Source organism: Schistosoma mansoni, chromosome 1 (assembly GCF_000237925.1).
Source record: "Schistosoma mansoni strain Puerto Rico chromosome 1, complete genome".
In the NCBI taxonomy this organism is placed as follows: Eukaryota; Metazoa; Platyhelminthes; class Trematoda; order Strigeidida; family Schistosomatidae; genus Schistosoma; species Schistosoma mansoni.
Genome location: NC_031495.1, coordinates 26,885,004 through 26,907,689, shown reverse-complemented (window position 1 = coordinate 26,907,689; position 22,686 = coordinate 26,885,004). Strand labels below are relative to the sequence as shown.

The following is a 22,686-nucleotide window of genomic DNA, read 5'->3' as shown; positions in this document are numbered from 1 at the left end:
AAAAAAACGGTAGTACACTTATAATTTAGCAGGAGAAAATTTGACAGTCTTCTTCAATCATCCTCTAGAGTTGATACGTCAAGAAATAACCGATTAGTTTGCCCCAACACAATCCTACACAGAAAATGCTTTGATCGAATCTATATCTCCCTAATACATGGATGTGAACGGATGTCATCTAATATTAGTTAAATGAATTGGAAGCTTTTTTCACGTGAAAACAATTTAATACAACGTTTTAACTAACCTTTAGAATCTAATGGTTGAATTTCTTCGAAATTGGAAATCAACGTTGAATTGTCATATGGTATTGTTGATATGCAAGGTAAACAAGTACCCGTATTCTGAAATCCACCGTTACTAAATTGATTAGTCGAATTACAGTTGGGAGGTACACTAGATTGAAATAATGGTGCATTCGACAGATTAGTGGGTGAACGATTTATTTGATCAAATCCCACGGTAGATGGTTGAGGATAGAAAATATAATCTTGGTTTAACTTCACAGAATGAACATCATTACGTAGAGCTTCCAGTAATTTCATAACTCCTTCTTTAGCAGCGCGATCAATATCCTTGTTAACAGGAGTATAGTCAGATCCTTGAAACTATAAAAGTAAAATGTTTACATCAATGAATTTTCAACACAAGACTTTCAAATAAACGTGATCTCGATATAGTAACAGACTATATGTACATCTGACTAAATATATAAATTGTCAGGACATTGAATATAACCCCAAATTATACGGTTGTTATAGAATAAATATAGTACATCTGTACTATTTAAATATACAGTGATCATAACATGGAGAATTTTTTAATCCCAAACTTTTCTACTTATGGTATTTATATTTCCTTCATCAACACTTATTTTACGCCGAAATCCTAATTTTACTAAGTATCTTTACCGTGTTATGTGAAGAAAAGAGTTAATTAATTAAAGTAATCTAAGGCGGCATAATAGCATTGATATACATTAAGCTATATATATATATATATATATATATATATATATATATATATATAATGGTGCACGCTTAGGTTAATATGACTAGGTGCAATTTGATACTATGAAAACCTATATTATTATTAACATTATTACCGTTATTATTTCACAATCATCATTGATTATAGAGAAAAATTTCGACCATCAAAAGTTATTCAAAGCCACAGAAATCTTTATCAACCATGTAATAAATACCATTCTTCACAGTTGCCTGAATAGCGAAAACTTTAGTACAAGACTGAACTCTCACCACTAAACTATGTTATCATTTCTTTCCCCGTTACTGGAAGAAAAATTATTTGAATGACTGCTGAATATCCTTACAGTAAATAAAAATTTGCCGTCTAGAGATAAACCTTGAAAAATTAAACAACTTATTTGAAGGATTACAATCTATTGGAAAATATAAAGGTCTCAATTACATAATAGACTAATTTGAAATTAGTTGCTCATGTGTAAACTACGAAAACAGATATGCAGATAATCGGGTTAACATGTAGATGGAAAGAAATATGAATTAAACCATAGAAACATACCAACTTTATGTCTTCCAGTGTATCGGATAAATTACAACGAAAAGTTATTTTCCATAATTCATTATTTGGATTATTCATATCCGGCATTTCTAAGTAGAATGTTGGTCTACAATTACCAGGTTCACAGCTTTCAGAATCACGTTCAATTTTAGTAACGCGTAAAATATACCGTGGTTTCGATTTAGATTTTTTTCTTGTTCTACGCTCAGTCGGCTACATAACAATTTATATCAAGCGAAAAAAAAGGAATAAGGATTTAATTAGTACCTATTTAGAACTATTGGTAGTAAATGAGATACAAGAGATGTTGAGAATATTAGCTAGATTTAATGATAAAATGTATTAAAACCAATCGCTATATATATATATATATATATGTATTGGTTACCTTCAGACTAATCAGATCTGTTGCTTTCTACTAAATTAAGTTGAAGAAATGAGAGAATATTAAAACGGAAACAGATCAACAATCATAAACAAGTAAACATTTTATATCATATACGTGAGAGTTAATGACGCTGATCACATTTATACAAAATTCAATAAATACAGAAGGATTATATTGAAGACATTCTGCTGTATTGATGGAAAACAAATAAACCTGTGAAAAATTTGATGATGAACCTTATGTGAGTGAACATTATGATCAATGATAATTTATTTTAACCAACCAGAGCGACTACACTATATGCACAGTTTGTTTTTAAATAAGAGTTTATTGCAGTTTTTGTAAACTACCAATTACATAAGAATGATCAGTCTACAGGTCACCGCAACGTTGTGTAAAACATTCACATGGATGGTTCAAGAAGTCTATAGCCAATTTTCAGTAGTCGGCAACCCTTAAACATTATGAAGTGATGCTGTTGATCCTCTAAGCATTATTGAAGTTTGATAAAATACGACGAACGTAAAGAACGGTAAGACTAATAAACAACTTTTGATTAGAATCATGTATACAAGTCTACACTTTTTCGACGAGTTCTTTAAAATAAAAAACAAATCATTTGTTAAAAACACTGTGACATGCTTTCGAATCAATCACTGAACTATATGATCTTGAATTTCGAACAGTATTTGTTTTATCCATTATTGTATAATGATTCATTTCTGTCATGCTTAATGTAAATATATGCAGATTGATGTTGATTTCTTACTTTTTCTGATTTGTTTAAAGTGTAGGTGACGCTCAGGTTAATTTTCCATATTGAAATACCTTTCCGGTCTGTTTCGACAAACAATCAATCTCATTAATAAACCAACTATTTTCATAAGATTTGGAATAGTGAAATATAATTACGAAGATCCCAACCCGAGCAACAGGATAATACAACTCACTAGCCTCAGTACCAAAACTCGTAACTTACATGTCGAGTGCACAAACTTACATTTGATGAGTTACAATGGACAATTTGCTTATTTAGTGCACAATCATTTACATAAGGAAGAATGCAGTTGCTTAAATCTACACATTTTCGTACGATATTCTACAAATTAGTTCAGTGAGGGTTGGTTACTATGAAAAGACATTTGTTTCCCAATTTAAGAAGGCACATAGTTCAGTTTACCAAAGATTAGTAATGATAATAATAATAAGCTCGATTCCCTTCTGATAAACAACGATGTGTGAGGCAGATGAATTGATTTGTGTAAAACTAACAGTCCGTCTTTTCTTAAAATTAGAAATTGAAAAGTACATTGATTTTATGACAACACATCTGTAGTCATGTGAGCTAAAAGTGACATATGAATTGTGATACTATTTCTTTTATTTTTTAGTGAGTTTGTTGGATTTTTTCTTAAATGGACAAAATTATACTTCATTAGCTTGATTATACGATGAAACCTTACATTTTGGTAAGGATGGAAAGCACTAAATGATTAATATCATCCAAATGGGATGATGAACCAGTCGAAAAAATTGATAGGAAAATCGGTGCAATTTCGATTTATTATCATAAACCATATTCGATAAGGAAACAAAGAGACTATAAAGACATCAGATCAAATAAAACAGCTATCACGACGATGATCCAAACAATCATTCGACGACAAAATGTCTTTTGAGAACAAACAGAAGAGTGAAGTGAATATAAAGAAGTGAAAGAGATCGAAAATTCTCAGGAAATCCTTTCACTACAAGACCGATGTATCTCATTACCAATACTCAAATTCGTCCACAAACAGTTGTTTTGTACTTCGTCAGTGTTTCTTTCATTAAATGCAACGAAGCGTTTAAGAGATAAAGATTTCGCTGAACTGTTTTCCTGTTGTTAACTGACTGATAGACTACTTGAGAGCTTAACAATAGTACTAGGTAATCACCAGACTAAATAACAAACTGAAGCTGAAAAGTCTGACTGCTGAACTCTGAATTAGTGATTCTAAGATACTATGCTTACCACGAAACCTGAAATTCCTGTGTATGATCTTGTATGAGGTTGGGAGTGTACAAAATTAAGGATTATCAAACTAAGACGGAACAAGTGTCCAGTGCTACCTACTTCCATCAGTTCTTCAGTTAATGTCAATTCATCGTAAAAACTAACTTCGAATAATTTAATTTGGTTATCTAAAATTATAGAGTTTTAGTAGATATATTCTAAAACTCAGCTTATTAGCCCCATTAATGTACCACATAACTGGACAGTGATAATGCAAATAGTAGAAAAATCACAACAATGTATCAATGATTTATTTCCCTAATGTAAGACCATTGTATGTAAGCTTATAACGATGTTATACAGAGTGGTGTCTATTTTTAGTCTAGAAAACAAGATTAGATTAACCTGGCGTAAAAAGATCAAACGCCCACTTAACGAGTTGTTCGAAAGTTTATTTATACTAATAAGAGGTAGAATCTATCCATAAGGTACTATGTTTTTCAAAAACTTGCCTTTTGTGTATAAAGTAAAATAACAAAACCAATCAACTTGTAAAAAATGACATAAGTTCATTTTGAGGTACCATAATGACTAACTCGAGTATTCAACAAGTAATTGATTTAAAGTTTACCTGGAACATATTCCACCTGGACATTTGTACAACACCACTTTATTTACTTGATTAAAACAACTTCGTATATACCGACACGTATGGCATTAAATTTCACGATTTTTTTAAACTATCAATGGTTACTAACGTCAACTTGTTGTCGCAACTAATAAACAGATAATGACGTGATATTTTAGCTAAGATACAAACATATATTTCACCTTTTTTAACAGTGTTCACGAACTACATGTAAACTCAAAGGGTTCATAAAGCATGTCACATAAACTATCCTTGATCATTATAGATCAGTCTTAAAACTAATTTTTTATCACAAACATAACGCGATGTTAAAAACCATCAGAAATTTACTGATAATACTCAGTATGAATTTAGAACAGTAATATTTTGGTATAAACATTAAAAACCCAGTATTAAATATATGTTCAGAATTCCAACAATCGAATTTATTTTAAAGATACTACGGAAAAGATTGTAATAGTTAAACAATAAAGTTGGAAATTGGTGAAGAGTAAAAATACACTAGATAAAGTATAGATTTTAAAAATACGAAGTGATCACCCAGGGATGTAGAATAAAAAAAGTACTAAAACAGGATTGTGAAAATAAGAAAGGATAGAGTGGATAAATTAATAAACAAAAATAAAAATCACACAAATGGGCAGATTCAAACAAACAATACTAAATGAAATTAAACTTCACCCCATTGCACAAGCAAGTGGCTATCAGGACTCAGTGGCCGAGTAGATAACGCGATGGCGTTTGAAGCGAGGGTACTGGGTTCAAGTCCCAGAGTGAACATCAACTCTAAGATGCAGGTACATCCAGCTGACGAGTCACAAATAGGACGAAACGTGCGTCCCGGATTCCACTACTAGCCACTATCCATCTTTGTTTACAAGTCATAATATGTGTTTATTCAACAAAATTTAATTGTATTTCTCTTCTAATTAGTTAGAGATAAAAGATCACAGACAGGTATTGACTATGTAATCTGGGTTGCATAACAGATAATATTCTTCAACAGCTCAAATAATTTATACACATGATCTTAGTATGACTAAAAGTTTCAACATATGCGGCTATCTCATTATTTTACGGAGTCATAACATTCAAAAATGTGCTATATATATATATATATATATATATATATATATATATATATATATTAAAGGTAAGAAATAGCCGTTGATGACACAGAATCTTTAGCTGCAAACTTATTATCAATTTTAACAACTACACATATGTATTCATATCCGTGTCATCAAAAAAGTTTACTATATAGCCATCTTTATGAACTTTTGAATTAGTTTATGGGACGTGCCTTAAAACCAAATCACATGAGTAGAAATTCATTCATTTTGATTAATAAGTTGTATGAATACATATCTGAAATATAGCATTTTTAAGTGTGAAAAATAAGAGAAAAATTATTTATTAACTAATTAGCATTTAGTTTAACATGAAGATATGTTGAAATATATTAGGCATCTAAAATTATTTACGAAACAATAAGCTGAAAGTATTTTTAGTTTACATTACGGATTGAATTCACGCAAACAACTGGTAAAAAACAAGAAGTATTGGATAGCTGTCTCATCCTAGCACAGGGCTGTATAAAAGTGGCATGAATGAACCCAGTGCCTTCTTGCTTTAGGATGAGTGCAATATCTTTAGATCACTAGGTTCCCATCTAATGGCTCATATGTTTAACTAAAGACTCACTTTAACTATAGATGTTACATTTTCCAACTGACTTTGCTGTTGTGGTGTTGAACTTTGTCTCGACAGGTAGTTCGACAATGCTGCTTGATTATTTACGATTGGCTGTTGCGACTGTTGAGCATCGTTGTACAAAGCATTCATAGAAGATATATAATTATTTCCACCTAATAATAATCCTTGAGCAGTAGCATTGTTAATAATAACTTCAGTAAGTTGGTTAATCAATGAGGCATGTTCTGAATTAACCAGTAGAGAAGATTGCTAGAAAAATATTTTAAAAAATTTAAAAAAATACTTTCGAACTAAAACAGGAATTAATGAAAATAATGATAAACTACAAAGGAGAATTATATGGAGATATTTAAATCCTTCAAAAATAGTTTAAAAACTTACTGTTTCATAATTTTCGTACAACATTAAATTAGCGCTTTCGTTTTTGTTTTTACTGTTGTAAGAAAAGGTTAACTATTTATTGAGTTATTTCTATTTCAAGAAGCTATTTTTCTCGCCTTAATTCTAAAAATGCTGTAAATATAGTTATATGTTATAGTTGTACATTTGGTTAATCTTATTTGTAGGATCTATCAAGTTCTACAGTAATAAGTGAATCTATCTGTATTGAATAGCTATCGTCCTCATTCATTGTTCACCGTTAATGATGCGAAAAATGTTTATTTTGTTTATTAGAATAATATCAATATATGATGGTAATGATTGAATGATAATGTATCTTAAGCAGATATTTTATGAAAGTTCTTAGATATAAATAAAATAATAATGAAAAACATTTATCGTGGTAGACTACCTACATCAGTCTTTTGAAGATGATCAGATTCTGACTGAACAAAATTCTCATCTATGATTACAAAACAAAAAATGAAAAGATGATTTAACACATGCATTTTGACAATAACATAGTACATAATATCATCGATAGCATATTAGAGTCAAACAAGCCACAAACATGTGTGCTAGAAGTAGAATGAATTAGTAATAACAGATGAAACTTATTTTCCGGTACATAAATACATACTTAACTCTGAATTTATACAGAGGTTAATGGCACCACCTGATAGACTGCGTTGAGGTGGTAAATGAGGTGGAGATCAAGTCAACAAGTCAGTTATGAAAAGTTTTCAATCACCCAACTAGATGTTCATATCAGGTAAATATAAACAGTAATGTCTATGAACGGGAATAGAAATGGCAGTGCAGTACGATTGGTTAAATAACATGTTAATTCGGTAAAAAGCTTCAATACTATTTATTCAGAAATAAACTGATACAAATTTCTTTTTAACAAAAAGATAAATTATGAATTTGAAACAACTACGACTAGATAAATCCAAGATTTTCTCACCATTAAATCATGTAAAGCAAATGGTATAAACTGGAGTATAGAAAAAATAAACAATGTCAACATAAAGCATTTACAAAACAACACAACAACACTTGCCTAAAACATGTAAACAGATCGAAAGATCACATAAAAATAACTGAAATTCAAACCCAATGAAAAGTATGGTCAGAAGGAAAGTAAGAATTAAAACAGGAAAAGAAACAAGTTATGTAAAAAGGTAAAAAAAATAAAAATCAAGTGACCAAAAAAATAAACAATAGACAGATTCGAAAGATTAAAAGGTGATTGATTCACTATTTGTCAGCTTTCGATAAGATTTCAGTAAAACAAAATCCTATTATTTTAACAAGCACTTAAACCAAATTTCTCTTTTAAAGGGTTAAGCACTAGACAGGTATCATCCTAGACAGAAACCAGCCAACATACAAACGGGAAAGTGCTTGAAAAACTCTTTTTTCAACCAAAGAGAATAATTTTGGCCTGACTTTTTCATATCAATTTTATGAAGTCATGCTTAGTTCCAGTCCACCTCGTATTTCATTCAATTGATAGAGCAGGAAAATATCAACTGAATTATCAGACCTTAAAGAAAACTTGTATAACGATAGTTAAGGATAAAGTATTCTTAGTTAAAGTTTATTTGTAAGTTTTTGTTCCAATTTTAAATAGATTGTAAATATATTATCTTGAATAGTATGTGTATGCAAAAATAAAGGCATATTTCCACTTTAAAATGTATACCAGTAGGTATCATATATATCCTTGAATCTATAATAATGACAATTCGTACGTCGGTAAACCGGCCAAACTGAACTCTAAAACTAACCTCAGAATCGATCACAGTGGTGCAGACACATTCACTTTTCATCTTACACAAGATCTTGAATTCCTTCATACATACTTATTTCATTATCCTTTCAAACCATGTTTTCTCAATTTCCAGTCTCTCATTAGAATCGCTGCTACATTATTTGGATTTCTTTGCCATTTATCTTGCTAGTTTCAACTCGTGCTACTTATGATGTGGTGACTTGAGTCAAAGCACATTTGTGCCAGCCTCTAAGTTGGTTATAACTGACAGAAAACCTAACACTGATTCTCATCTAAATTATTAATGCAAATACAACTTGTTTACCAAACACTAGTTTATATATTCGATCCTAAGTTATAATGAGGTCTAATGATGCCACCTGACTGACTTAACTGAAAAAGATACAGCTAGGTTTTGAACTTTTCCTTGAGGTCTCTGAAATTTATGTTCTCCATTAATATACTAGGTAAAGACAAAATATTCAGATTCAATAACAATAAAATACAAATTGACATAACTGATAAACAGAGCTTATGAAAAGAACAGAATTCGATAATTAAGTCATAATTGAACCTTACTTTGAAGAGCAGAGTTACTATGTTGAATACCACCTAAACCAGGCGTTACTGTTTGTAAACTTGTACCAATATCGTTCACGTTCAATGTCCCAACGTGAGATTGGAATTGATTTTTCATAGAGGTAGAATGTTGTGATTGTTGTATCATTGATTGATTATCACTTGAAATAGGAGGTGCAAAGACTGAATTGACTGGATGATTTTGATTTGCTCCTTCCTAAAAGAAGAAAAAGTCAACAACAAGAACCATTCGTTTATTCATGGATTTTAAAAGGAATAATTTTTTAAAGGACTAACTAATGTTCTTAATTCAAATATAAAGTCACGATTAATGTAAGATGGTCACATGAAAAAGAACAAAATAAAAGGCGAAAATTTAACTGATCGATACCAATATTTCATAAGATCGACGAATAGAAGAACGAAGACTCTAGCATAACTCAAAATTCGTTAATATATACACGTATATATTACATTTATTTCTACTGCATGCAGGCATAAAAGCAATATGAAGTTAGTTTGGATAATTGCAAAACGGTGAAGCCATAACCCCTTACACAGTTGGGACTTTTCAAACTTTGACACAAACTCTAGAGATGTTCAAATTCAGATCTCAATGAAAAAGTACATATTAGAATGAAAGCTTTGGTTTTACAGCGACTAGCAGTATTAGTCTTAGAAAACTGAATGTCCTGGTAATAATATCTTGAACATGAAAAACCATATTTGTTTATCGAGACTGTGTATTATGCAAATATGTAGAAATAATTTAATAACTTAGTAATAAAGATATTAAATACAAAACAACCCAACGATAAGACAAAATGAGATTGATATTGAAATGAAATGCAGAATACTAAAAAGACAAGAACAGTTTAGATTCATAAAATTTTGATATAACTTTGCTAATAGATGAAGTAATGATATATCTGCTGCAGTTGTCCCCACCGCTTACTCTGGTGATGGTAGACTTAAATATCATCTTTAAATGTTGGTTATTAAGGATTTAATGATTATAACTCTAGATATATCGACTCTTAATAAAGTACCTTTGGTGCAGTAAGTAACCAAGATAGTTGAATAAGTTGCAGAAACGTAAGTAGTACAACAACGAGATAAAGGGCTTCAATCATATCACTAAAAAACACTTCATATAGTATTAATTTATTTATGACCTACGGTTTGAGAATTCAGGAAAGACTCAGTTGTGGAAACAGATGGATTGGCTATGGAAGTTGATGTGATCCCTTGAAGTACTTGTTGTAGTATCATTGCAGAACGAGCTATAGTATCCAAATTATTTAAATGAGTAGAATCCATATCGGATTTTAACAGTGATGATGGAGGTGGAACAAAACCGGATGGTTGAGTTTGAGAAGTGCTTAGAGATGGAATAGATTGGTGTGACTGAAACGGTAGTGGAGGCTTTTGGTTCAATGCTTGTTGTGAAGATGAGCCACCAGCTAGTGAAGCAGTGGACACTTGTAAAGATATACTTGGCGTAATAATTGTACTCTTCTGGTCAGAAACCGGGCGACGAGCACATAAGTTTGCATCGGTTTGCAAAGAAACAGGTGCTGCATACAGTGTTGAACTATTTGAACATGAAGATATAGGAACTTCTGAAGACTTCTGAATTCCAACACTTTGTTGAGGCGGTATAGGTGTTGGACTTGGAGTTGGTCCCGGTCCATTAAGAGACAAAGATGGAAGAACATTAGGAATAGCTGGAGCAGCTGTAGCACTTGGTGGAACCGTAACAGTAAATTTACCAATAGACGTTAAACCATGACCTGTGGAAGAAACTTGATGAGAACTATAAGGATTTGAGTAATAGCTATCGACTGGTTCTGATATGGTTTTGCTCGGATGGACTATAGATACGTGTCCAGAAGTTCCAACACCACTCGCACTGACAGGATTATGCATTGTATCCATATTCGATTGAGATGCAACTACAGGAAGCATTGAAGTGGTAGAAGTAACTGAAGACGCTAATGTAGGTGCAATGGTATTAACTGCGCTGCATAAAACATTTGAAGAACTAGCAGAAGAGACATTAATAGTAGAATTTCTATAGGCTTGTATTTCTTTCTCTAATAACTTTTTAGCTCTGTTCCATTTGCTCTTATACTTCCCAATGATAGTGAAGCTGCTTGTATCATCTGTATATTATAATTTTTTTAAAGATAAAATACATTATTACTAGAGAATTTCCAAATAACATAAATTTCAAAGAACATAGCAAAAGTTCAACCTTTTACAAAAAATTGGAAATATAAGGAGTACGAATAATATGCCTAAGTATTTATTATCTGGAGAAGTGGCTTACACTGAATCACGAAACGTCAGAAAATCTCATTTTTCTACTCATTGGGATATTACAAATATATTAATTTATTTATATCTAAATATTTATTCATTCGTGTGAATGTAAACTGACCGAAACGAGATGTTTATATTATTTCATTTTAATAAAACTAGAAAAATAAATGTTATTCGTTAAATTAAAGATATCAGGTAAACAGTTGAATAACTCTTCTAAAAACATTAGTTAACAATAATTCAAGTAAATTAAAACTGATAGTAGTATATAAGCATGAAACTATCATCTAATATACATGGGCCAATGTTTTTATACGACTTCTACAAGGTGTACATTTAAGCTTCTCGAAGAATAAAATGTATGATACATATCTGGCGCTTTTCCTTAGTACGTATAACTGTTTCAAGTACAATGTCATACTAAATAAATATCCATTAATTTCAATATTACAGGCTTGGAGGATAACCAATAGGCAATATTTAACTAAACTGAGTTAGAAGCTGAAAGGCTTACCAAAACATTTACAAAGATGATAGCTTATAGACCACTAACGGAAAATTTCTACAATAAGAAAGATACGTTATTCTACTAATCATTTAAAGTGATGCTTACTAGAAATTACAAAAAGACAAAACTATATCCTCAATGAATAGTGTTGATAGGATGAAAAATTACGTAACCGATTTCATAAGAGAAATTAATTACAATTATGGAAACTTATAGCTTAGATGAATGCTTTTAGTTATCCTAACTTGGTGGTCAAATTGTGAAGCTTTCTCAGGTGTTTTAAACAAAATTATCGACATCTGATGCAAACAGAAATAACCATAAAAATATTCAACGACCGATCAAACAATTCATCTTAATGATCTTGTTTGTATTAAGTCTTCATAGATTTTATTATTATGCCTTTGCATTCACATTGACTGTGAAAGTAAAAAACCTACTCTCAAAAACGAAACGATATGAAATTGAATATCGACGCCTATTTAACAGATGCGCGTTAAGCGTCACATAGAAAAATGTCACAAAATTCAATCACGTAAACAACTAAGTAGCCAATAAATAATCCGTGTGCTTGCATTATGACTGAAACTTGCAATTTGGGTGTTGGATAGTTAGTTAATCCGTCACTTCAATCAAAATGAATGGAATGGAATAAGTGGTTGAATATTTGGGAAATGAACGCCAAGAATAATAAGTCACAATTCTACATACTCAACAGACATGCATATTATACTTTTTAAATATAGAACACTTAATTCTCAAGAAATATTAAGTCATTCATAACTACTTACATGCATCTGTATCACTTTCATCATCTTCATCAACGGTGGAAGCACCCTCTTGTTTTTTACGTACAGGTTGATCTTGAACAAGTGAATCTAGAATGGCTTTCCAACGTTTACCTAACAAAACTTTGACCAAAAATTGCATTTGCAATCTTATACTACTGAAAAGTTTGTCTAAATGACTAGAAACAACCTTTTTATCAGGTTGCTTTGGATTTTCGAATACACGCCATAGTTTATCTTCATATCCAAGTCTCTATAAATCGTAAAAAGTAATTCAATTTATGAAAATTTAATTTGATTTCAATTATCAGCTGTATCTTTTAATAACACAAAGGAGTTATAGTAAGGGTTGGTGAAACAAAACAATGATAACATTAAAAAAGTTCTACAACTTTCCTAGAAGTGTCATGTATAGTATTACAGTCATTTAAGTTATGCGTGCGGGTATCACATTTGTAATTGAGAAAGAAAATAAAATATTATTTAATCGATAGTATCACTTTCACTTGAAAATTCTAACATGGATGAATTTCGATGAAAAAAGCGTGGAATGTGACGAAAAAAAGCCTGTGGGAAGCCAGTTCATAATTGTAGAATTTTTCGCCAAAAAAAAAACAGAAATAACACAAAACTAAAATTTTGCAACCATGCATGGGCGATCAGAAATAGCGTAGTACGAATACTGTAAAAATATTTCCTATGAAATGCTTATATGCAAAGGACTTTCCTGAAAAGTATTTATCTAAACGATTAGGTATTTGGAAATTACACATAACGAATTGACGAAAGAAAAAGGTGCAAAGCAAGAATCTTCAACTGGCTCTGAGCAAATAGTTTCACAATATTAGAGCCCTAAATATAAGGAAGATCTTAAAAAAAAATCATACATGTAGAAATTTCAGTAGTTGAAATTAAACAACTTCAATTTTTAGTTCGATCATTTAATCTGAGCTTCGTAAACAAAATCAAATTCCTCAAATAAAAATTGGGTCGCAAAAGAATTACGTACTAAACAATTTTTAGAAATAAAATTTCCTTTTTGATGTACTACACTTATTTATCACTTACTACATCGAACTCAGTATATATATTTATATATATGCATGAATCTTACCGAGTAGTTTCATCAAAGAAAATGTATACATTGATACCGAAATGATTATTATAAATCAGGCTTTGAGAACCAATTACACTACGGTAAATGATGATACTACAATTGATAGATCAACTGATAGCAACTAAATAAACTGAGATAAGTAAAACTTAACTAAGAAAATGTTCTCCTCAAATAATACACGAAAACATTATCAGATCATTTTCTAACATGATAGCAATCACTACAAGGGTGAACACACAAAATGGTGAAATACCGTCAATGAATATGGAATTTTTTTGGAATTCGACAATTTTCATTATATAGATAAGAAAATGACTTTCATAATAACCCGGTAATCAATAACATTTAATTTTACTGCATACAACAAAAGCTAACTATTAATTTGGTTTACGATGAATACCACAGGACTCTTAGTGATATAAACAGAAATACGAAGGTAGAAAAGAAGAATAATTCCTTATAAACTGAAAGATACTTTCGAATATATTCAAACTACTAATTGAATTTCTCTATATAATTGACAATAGTAATCATTCAGCAAATTGTCATTATATAATTTGCAAAACGTGATAGATAAAGTCACAAGTTAATCCTTCATGTTTAATCGGATCAACTTGACAGTATTCATTAACTGATCTACGTGGAAGGCATCGAATGTGCTTTGAACCAATTCGCAGTTATTTGTATGAGAACGTGAGCACAATAGTGTTTAGAAGATAAAAAATAAATTGCGAAACAAACAGGAAATTCACAGTAAAACGTAGATCAATGGATAATAGAGTTTATAATAGATCCAATGAAATAAAACATGTACCGATATAGACAGGTAGAAAAATTTTGTATTGGTTTAAAATATGTAATTAGATAAGACACATGTAGAGAGAAAAATAATACACTTCATTTTAAATATTGAGATTTAGTGAAGTATTAGTTCTGTTCAATTCCATTAACACAAAAAACGTGGTTTTATAAGAAATAAAAAGCACGTTTTATAGTTCATAAACAATGCAAAATAACTAACCAAATTATGAATCAGATCTGGAATATCTTGATCTTCAGCTTTATAAATATCAAGATCAAATTCTAAAGATTCACCATCATCTAATCCCAACTCTTGTAACATCTTTTTATCACGAAATCTTAATCGCAAGTTGAAATTCGGATTACGTGTTTCTGGATTACCAAGAGAACGAACAAAACGATCCAGGACCTCTGCACGATCAGTAGCATTGTCATAATTCGGTTCCACTTCCACAGGCAATGTTTTTGGCTACAAAGATACGAAACAAAATTACTATCGTTTTTAATTGGAATTCGTCAGACGTATTGAATGCTGCGAAAAAATTGTAACACATTTTATTTGCAGTGCGAATATTTAAAAAAAAAACAGATAAACAGAGAAGCAAATAATAACCGACGAGACATTGTTAGAGTTTGATGTCACTAACACTATACGAAATCGAACTAAATGTAATCACCTCATGAGATAATTCTCAACAATAAACCAGTATTTATTAAGAAACCTAGTATTAAGAAATATGGATAGCTGGATTTTGATGCACCAACTGAGAACTGGGAAGTAGATTAAAGAGGGCAAAGAAATTTAGGAATGGAGAAATTTGCAAACTGTACTTTGTCCCAACTATTACCCAATTTATTTAGTTAGAACTATGAAAATATTTTGAAGATTAACCGATAAATTTTAAATTTGAAAAATTGATATTAGACTAATGAACAACCAATTCAATCATATAGGAATTGGATTTTACTGAAAATTAATCACATAACTAATCCCTCTTAACAAAAACAAAGTTTAAATAAGCTTTCGTAAAATTATCCTCACAAGGTGGTACTTTAACCGAGGTGTCACTACTAATAAATATGTAGGTTGAACTTAGGGATGTAAAGCATTAAGTCAAGCATGAAATAAGTAGTCCAGAAACAAAACTCACAAGTCAAATTTTCATGAAAAATATTGCGTACTAGTGGAAATAGAATAAATAAAAAATAAATATGGACCCTGATCACAAAGATTTCTAGTTGAATCATGTAAACTAAGTTGATGTTTGAGTTTAGTAGTAAATCGAGCACATAAGAGGGTAAAAATGAGTTCGAATACAGATGAAATTATTATCTGGTTCAGAGTGAAAATAAATACCAACTACATTAAACACAGTGGTAAAGATATACACAATAATTATCAGATATTTTCCACAAAATTTTACATACACATAATTCAAACATAACTATGGTCCGTGTTAGCTAATAATTCTGAAAAAATATACGATCATTTGCAACTACAAAAAGTAATTCAAATCAGTAAGCACGTGTGCATATAGGCAGCAATAAGCTATGGAACGTTAATGATACTGACAATGTGTAATATCGCCAAAAACAATGCAACAACAAGTGTTAAAGTTAATCATAGATATGAATGTGATTTGTCAAAGAACATAACGCTATGAGAAAATAAAGTGTTGAAAGGTTATATTACGATTAGAAAAAGAGTTGAAAAGATCTTAGTCAGTTTCCTCGAATTCCAGTTGCCTTTCTATAGACATTAAATGAATATATCAGTAGACTGATGTGATAACAGTCTTTTCATTTTAAAAATTCCTTTATTGTAATCTAACAAAATATTCAACATCATACACGCAAAGTCTACCATATCTGAAAATCGCACATTACTTTAAAATTGTCGCTCACAAAACTATGTTTAGGCGTAGACCCCTGAAGTCAAGCTGACTTTTTCTTGGTTATCCTGCAAAGATTTTCGATCTTTATTTGAAGTAAAACTATCGATGATTACAACCAGATTCATGGAACTACCTATGGTATCAGTAATCCGAGTGCTCCTCCTCATTTGACGCAATCAATTGAGAGATGAATTGCTACATTACTCAGTTAATGCTCTATCAAACATAAAAACGAGTGGTTACCAATTCTTATTGAATCTTTAGTTAAAACGCAAGGTAACCAATGGAAGAAAGATGGAAATAGTGAGACAGAAATACAAGCCTTTGGATTAATCAAGAATAATTAATTATATTATTAAATCTATAGATTAAAAAACAATATAAAAGGCTTGATTTTTTTAAATACAGTAAAACAGGAACAATAATTAGTACTATGAATCAAGTAAAGAAAAACAGATACTCTTTTTAACTAACAACTGATTTATACGTTGTGTTATTGATAAAAATCATAAAATCATGTTATCAGATGAGTAGAAAGCAATTAAACCATGAGCAAAATTATACTTAATACACATACCCATGAATCGTTCCCTTCTTGATATTTCTAGTATTTAAAAAATAGTACACGAACGTATGAACTACCAAAAAGTACATTTACAATCTATTATTTGAATAACTCCGTTTGAAGGATAACTAATTTAAACTTATCAACTCATAAGATACTCGCCTGATGTGAAACTTCCCTAACTATATGAATCCTGATCGAAACTTCCAGACGCGGAGTTTATTGGTACACATCCTCAATATGGTCACTGCAGTTGAAAATAACTCAAATGCAAATAGGAAATGGTGAGTTCATTAATTTTTGTTGCAGATTACAGTTACGGAAGTCGTTGAAAATTATTTAATTTGATCCTCAAGATAAGCCACTAGAAATGTGAATTTTGCCGAGGCGAAGGTGGAAATTCAGAGTTAAAAAACCCAAAACGGTTACTAGAATAATTTTATTTTTGTAATTCTAATTGAATTTTTAGAAAACAACAGCGTTTCCAAAACTCATTTCTTTGTGATTAACAGATGTTTTGGGTTAAAACTCGGCTGTGAATTACAACTGCGAAGATAAGGTCTAAATGAATGTAATTAAGCATTGATGTCAAATATACTAATCTTGAATGTGAGCTACAAACATTACCTGGGTATAATGATAATACCAATTTATTTGAAATTCAGTAGGTGTCCACCTGGATTAGAACCTAAAGATCAGATTACTCAGTGACTCCAAGAATTCCCTTTTACAAGGAGCGATTCTATGGATCTCTTTTGTTCATGATTTCTGTAAAAAGAACTTTGAGATTCATCGAGGCATGACTATTACCTTTCTTTTGTTCATTGCTATCTGCTTTTATCGTTTTCACTATTTTCTTTGATATTTCCATAACGGTCGGTGCAAAGTTTAGTGAAGCTCACATAGTTCTAACTTTGTATTTTAAACTTCATAAAACTAAACATACCATTTCTAATTACAGCAAATCTAGTCTATTTATTGCCAATAACTGGAATATTCCTGGAGAAATATGAACTATACAGTCTAATTCAACTCAATTGACACGCATCGAAAAAAGTATATGTACTCATATGTACATTTTACAAAACATCTAGTGGATGTACTCACAATAGCTGGAGGTTAATTTAGGAACAACCATATTTTTAAATGACATACTTAAATCGAATCCCAAAATTACCTTCAATAAAATAACCCCTTCTAAAATTTAAACAGCGTACATATATATATATATATATATATATATATATATATATACTTCCTGCTTACTTGAAATAATGGGTGGAAATACAACTCATCAGCAGTAGGACGAAAACATGTCAAAGGTTGAATACATGCACTGATTACTTCACGAAGAGATGGATTTGACACCATTTGCATTATGTCCGGTCCCTGTCCAGACATTGTTTTAGCTGCTACTTGTAAAACTGTTTCGCATTCGTCATAAGGTGTACGATTTGTCATCACTTCTAACATTAACATACCAAAAGCGTAAATATCGACTTTTTCATCATATTTTTCATCAAAAATCTCTGGCGCCATAAAACCCAATGTACCTAAAACATTTAAAATTAACAGGATCGGTAGAAATCGGTTGGACAAAATAAGATAAAAGTACATGAGGACAGAATAGGTCAATAGTAATTTTCTCTGATCAATTATTTAAACAGGATATTTAAACTGAGTACATATGGGAATGAAATTTAAAGATACGATTTATGTACTTCACACGCTATTGTATTGTGTGGATAGGAATTATTTTGTATAAACCATTATATTGTATCACAAAGTAAGCTCTAACTTGGAGTCCTCAAGGCAAAAGGCAAAAAGGCAACCATTAAGAATATGAACATTTGGCAAACATTGGAAAGAACTCACAACACAGATAACTGGAGTTCCCTCGTCGGTAACCTGTATCCCAAGAGAGATCAAACCATCAAGCTTAACTCTTACGCGATATATCAAACCCCCATCATCATGGCAATGTAAATATAGAAATTCATTTAGTACTGTTCGTTTGAATCTTCCCATCGATGTGTTAGGACTGCAACTGGTCAGTCTCTAATTGGCATATGTGCATACTGTGCGTATTGCCTCGATATATATAGCGAGGGTACTGGGTTCGAGTCCCAGAGTGAACATCAACTCTGAGATGCAGGTACATCCGGCTGACGAGTCCCAAATAGGACGAAACGCGCGCCCTGGATTCCACTGCTAGCCACTATCCATCTCTGCTTACAACGTAAATATAGGGTCAGATACAAAGTTGAAACAAATAACTGAATTTGTGTAAATAAAGACTGGCTAAGATTGTTTATTTAGTACTTGCAACAATTGAATCACTTCATGTTTTATTAGCAAGGGGGGAGGTTGTGAAGATTTTTTAGTTGGAGACAATTTACATCAGTGATTTACCTCAAATAGACAATCATTAGAAAGATCAACGTACTGGACATAAATATTTATCGGCATCAAATACTAGTAAGGTATTATTTTAGGAAGTGATACCACTAATGAAATATAAAATGTAATAGAGTTAAGTAAAATATGGTAGGTTTCCAGTACTGGAAAATAGAGAATCACAAAAAGGCTATAGTTACTCTTAAAAACCCCCGTACTTACCCAACATAGTTTTTCTTCCACTATTACTCACATGAGTTGCCAAACCAAAATCTCCAACCTTCACATTTAAATATTCTTCGTCTGATGCGCCGTACAAAAAGCAGTTATCAGCTTTTAAATCTCTGTGGAGAATAGGAGGTTGGATTTTATGGTGCATATAACGTAAGGCATCGAGAATTTGATGCCACCAACGTGTAATAAGGGGAAATTTAAGGATGCACTGGCCATCTAAGAAGTTCTTTCTGATTACGCTAGTAACATATTAAAAATAAGTCAGTGAAATCTATGTGAATACCTTTTTAAAGTCCCTTCACCCATCAGTTCCTGGATAATGACAACTCCTTTTTCTTCAATTTGATTGTTCGGATCTTCCATATCAATCCACTCTCTGAAAACATCAAAACATCTGACAATGTGTGGATGATTCATTTTCAACATAATCTCCGTCTCTCTGAACATTGCTTGACGTTTTTCTTTTGTATCAACATGCTCACGCTAAGAAATAAAGTAAAAGCTAAGCCTTACTTTGAATTCGCACCATGCAACATTTCTGGCTTCAACGCTATCATATCCACGGTAAACAAATTTATAACCACCCTCACCAATCTGTCAAGAAATTTGGAAACTTTAAGTCATAAGTACCTTGAGATTATGTTTTATCCAGCGACTACATTTCGATTTTGCTGATACTTTTTGTTTGGCTTCTTGTTCCGCTTGATATTTTTTCAGCATTTCCTCCTCTTTTTTCTTTTCACGTTCCTTTTTCCGTTCTTCTTTTGTTTTCTTGCGGTCAGCGGAAGTTGCAGAAGCTTGCTGGTCGTTTGGCTGACCGCAATTCACAACACCAATTGATTCCCCAATGACAGGAACCCCAGCAATATTTGGTTGTGATAATAAATCTTCATCATCTGAGTCAGCCTCCACATTTTGCTTCGGGTCAACAATTTTAACTTTTTTTGTAGTTGACCGAGAGCCACTATCCCTTCGAAAAGCTGACCGGTTCAACAAATCAGTATCTTCTGTCTTATGAACGGACGTATCCGTAGCATTACCATCAGCACCAGAGAAAGATTCAGTAGCCTGCTCATTCTTCGAAACTTGCTGGTGTATTGATGCGTTCATTTATCACTACAACAAAACAATTACGCTATACAGACTAAAACAAGTCATTCTAAATGCATCAGAGATTATATTTGAGTCTTCCCCGTCAATATAAAAATATCAAGTCGATAAGGACGTCCGTAAGCTCGAGCAAAAACAACACATATGCTAAAAGAGCAAATAAACGAACACAACACAAACACTAGAATAAACTCGAACACACTGCTGCAACAGAATGTACTACTTAGAGTTCACAGTTAGAAACGAAATGATCGGAAAACAATTATCAGCACGAAAGATTGCGAAACGCCTAGACTTTACTCGAAAATGTTGAGTTCAAACTTGTCTTAAAATATTGCTACAGTTCAATAGATGTTTAAATGCTTCTAAACACTGAATTTCTCTATCCATAGACTTATCCATATATTCATAAACTCACCAACCCTCCTCCAAATAAAACAACAAGTACGCACGAACTATTCACCACAACAGACAGTCACAACGTAGAACCTGTATGTATGTACACCGGTTCAAGTTGCCATATCCCATTAGCACAAAAAGATGAAGTTATCAGGCTTTCACCATAATTAGGAAATTAACTCTAGATTAAGTATCCTTCTTCATTGGTTATTACCTTGATTTAAGCATTAACCAAATAAACTAGTGAGGTCGTTTAAAATTAGCTTATCAGATAACACATACCCCAGGATATACACATTCTATAAAGGTTAACTGAAGACTTAAGACCGAAAATGGAAAACTATATGTGAAATTTTAGTGTGAAGATCAGACGACAATATCTTACCACTGAATAATAACCTCGTCAGCAGGTGAATTTCGCTGACTAACAAAGTATTTGTCTTCACGAAAATGTCAAAGTTGATTCCCAATAAATCAAATGGGATTTGAAATTGGTAATTGTAGTCAGTGGTAACCCGTCAAGTAGCGTAAACCATTATGGTTGAAATCAGTACTGATGAATATCAATAAACTTCCATAGCATAGATGAAACAGAGGTTACTACTAGTTTTTCGAAGTAAGTCAAAGAAGGAAAAATTCAAATGCACTTCATGCTGATTTGTTTTCCGTTTGTGTAATAAGATCCCATAGCAGAACAGACATACGTGCAGAAAAATTGCAAACAAGAGGATATCAAGAAGTAAAAAAGGAGAGGTGTAATTGAATAAATGAGCGTATTGGTCCCGCCCCAATCTCATAACGGTATATAGCCTACGATTGAGCAGTTTTGTTATTTTATAACTACTTAAACACCCCATCTCCAGTAGGTTGATCTTACAAAATTCAAGCGGCCTTTCAGGATCACGACGAGACGAAGTCAATAGGTTGACGATTAGTGGTCATGGGGTTAACTGCACATATGCACGTAAGTAGGTCGAATATCCTGGTTTTGTAAAAGCCATACCAAGGCCCAACTATAATCCCATTCCTCGACCAGCTACTTGTTCAAATAATGAGTTAAAAGACTGGGAGTAGACATAGATGATGTGTCATCAATCCATGAGGCAAGTAGGGACCTTATATACATAGCTAATAACGTAAACATTCGTTCCTTTGTTTGTGAATCTCATGATAGTGGATCTTTGTTATGCCCCGATAAGGATAATGAATGGTAACTTTGGGATCTATTTATGAACCAATATTATGCATATATTTTTTATCGTATAATTGCTAAATAACTAAACTATTCATATTCATGTTCCCCTTATTATGAGCTTTATTTTGACCTATAAACTATTGTTATATGATTTACCATTCTTGAGTTATCCCTAGTCTATTAATTGCTGCCTCCCACATTCACAGCCACATTTGGCTAAATCTTGTACAAATGTTATTTTCTATTTTATTGGTACGATGTGGTCAGACTGCTTGGTATATAAACTCAGTATGTTTGAAATACAAGGATTCATACCGCAGA

At 31.8% G+C, this 22,686-nt stretch overlaps 1 protein-coding gene across 1 annotated transcript in view; it reads right to left on the bottom strand.

Moving 5' to 3' along the window:
• The window catches only part of Smp_154440 (protein kinase), a gene marked incomplete at both ends in the record, with an annotated part of 71,393 nt that extends 50,622 nt beyond the window's left edge, over nt 1–20,771 (bottom strand). Inside the window, 13 exons of the mRNA XM_018793881.1 lie at nt 383–608; nt 1,546–1,758; nt 6,283–6,543; nt 7,092–7,138; nt 9,032–9,248; nt 10,211–11,196; nt 12,656–12,905; nt 14,791–15,039; nt 18,297–18,583; nt 19,650–19,900; nt 19,945–20,144; nt 20,175–20,255; nt 20,292–20,771. Coding sequence (XP_018648349.1) covers nt 383–608; nt 1,546–1,758; nt 6,283–6,543; nt 7,092–7,138; nt 9,032–9,248; nt 10,211–11,196; nt 12,656–12,905; nt 14,791–15,039; nt 18,297–18,583; nt 19,650–19,900; nt 19,945–20,144; nt 20,175–20,255; nt 20,292–20,771 — 3,748 coding nt within the window. The remainder of the gene's footprint in view (nt 1–382; nt 609–1,545; nt 1,759–6,282; nt 6,544–7,091; nt 7,139–9,031; nt 9,249–10,210; nt 11,197–12,655; nt 12,906–14,790; nt 15,040–18,296; nt 18,584–19,649; nt 19,901–19,944; nt 20,145–20,174; nt 20,256–20,291) is intronic.
• Between the last annotated feature and the right edge of the window lie 1,915 nt (nt 20,772–22,686).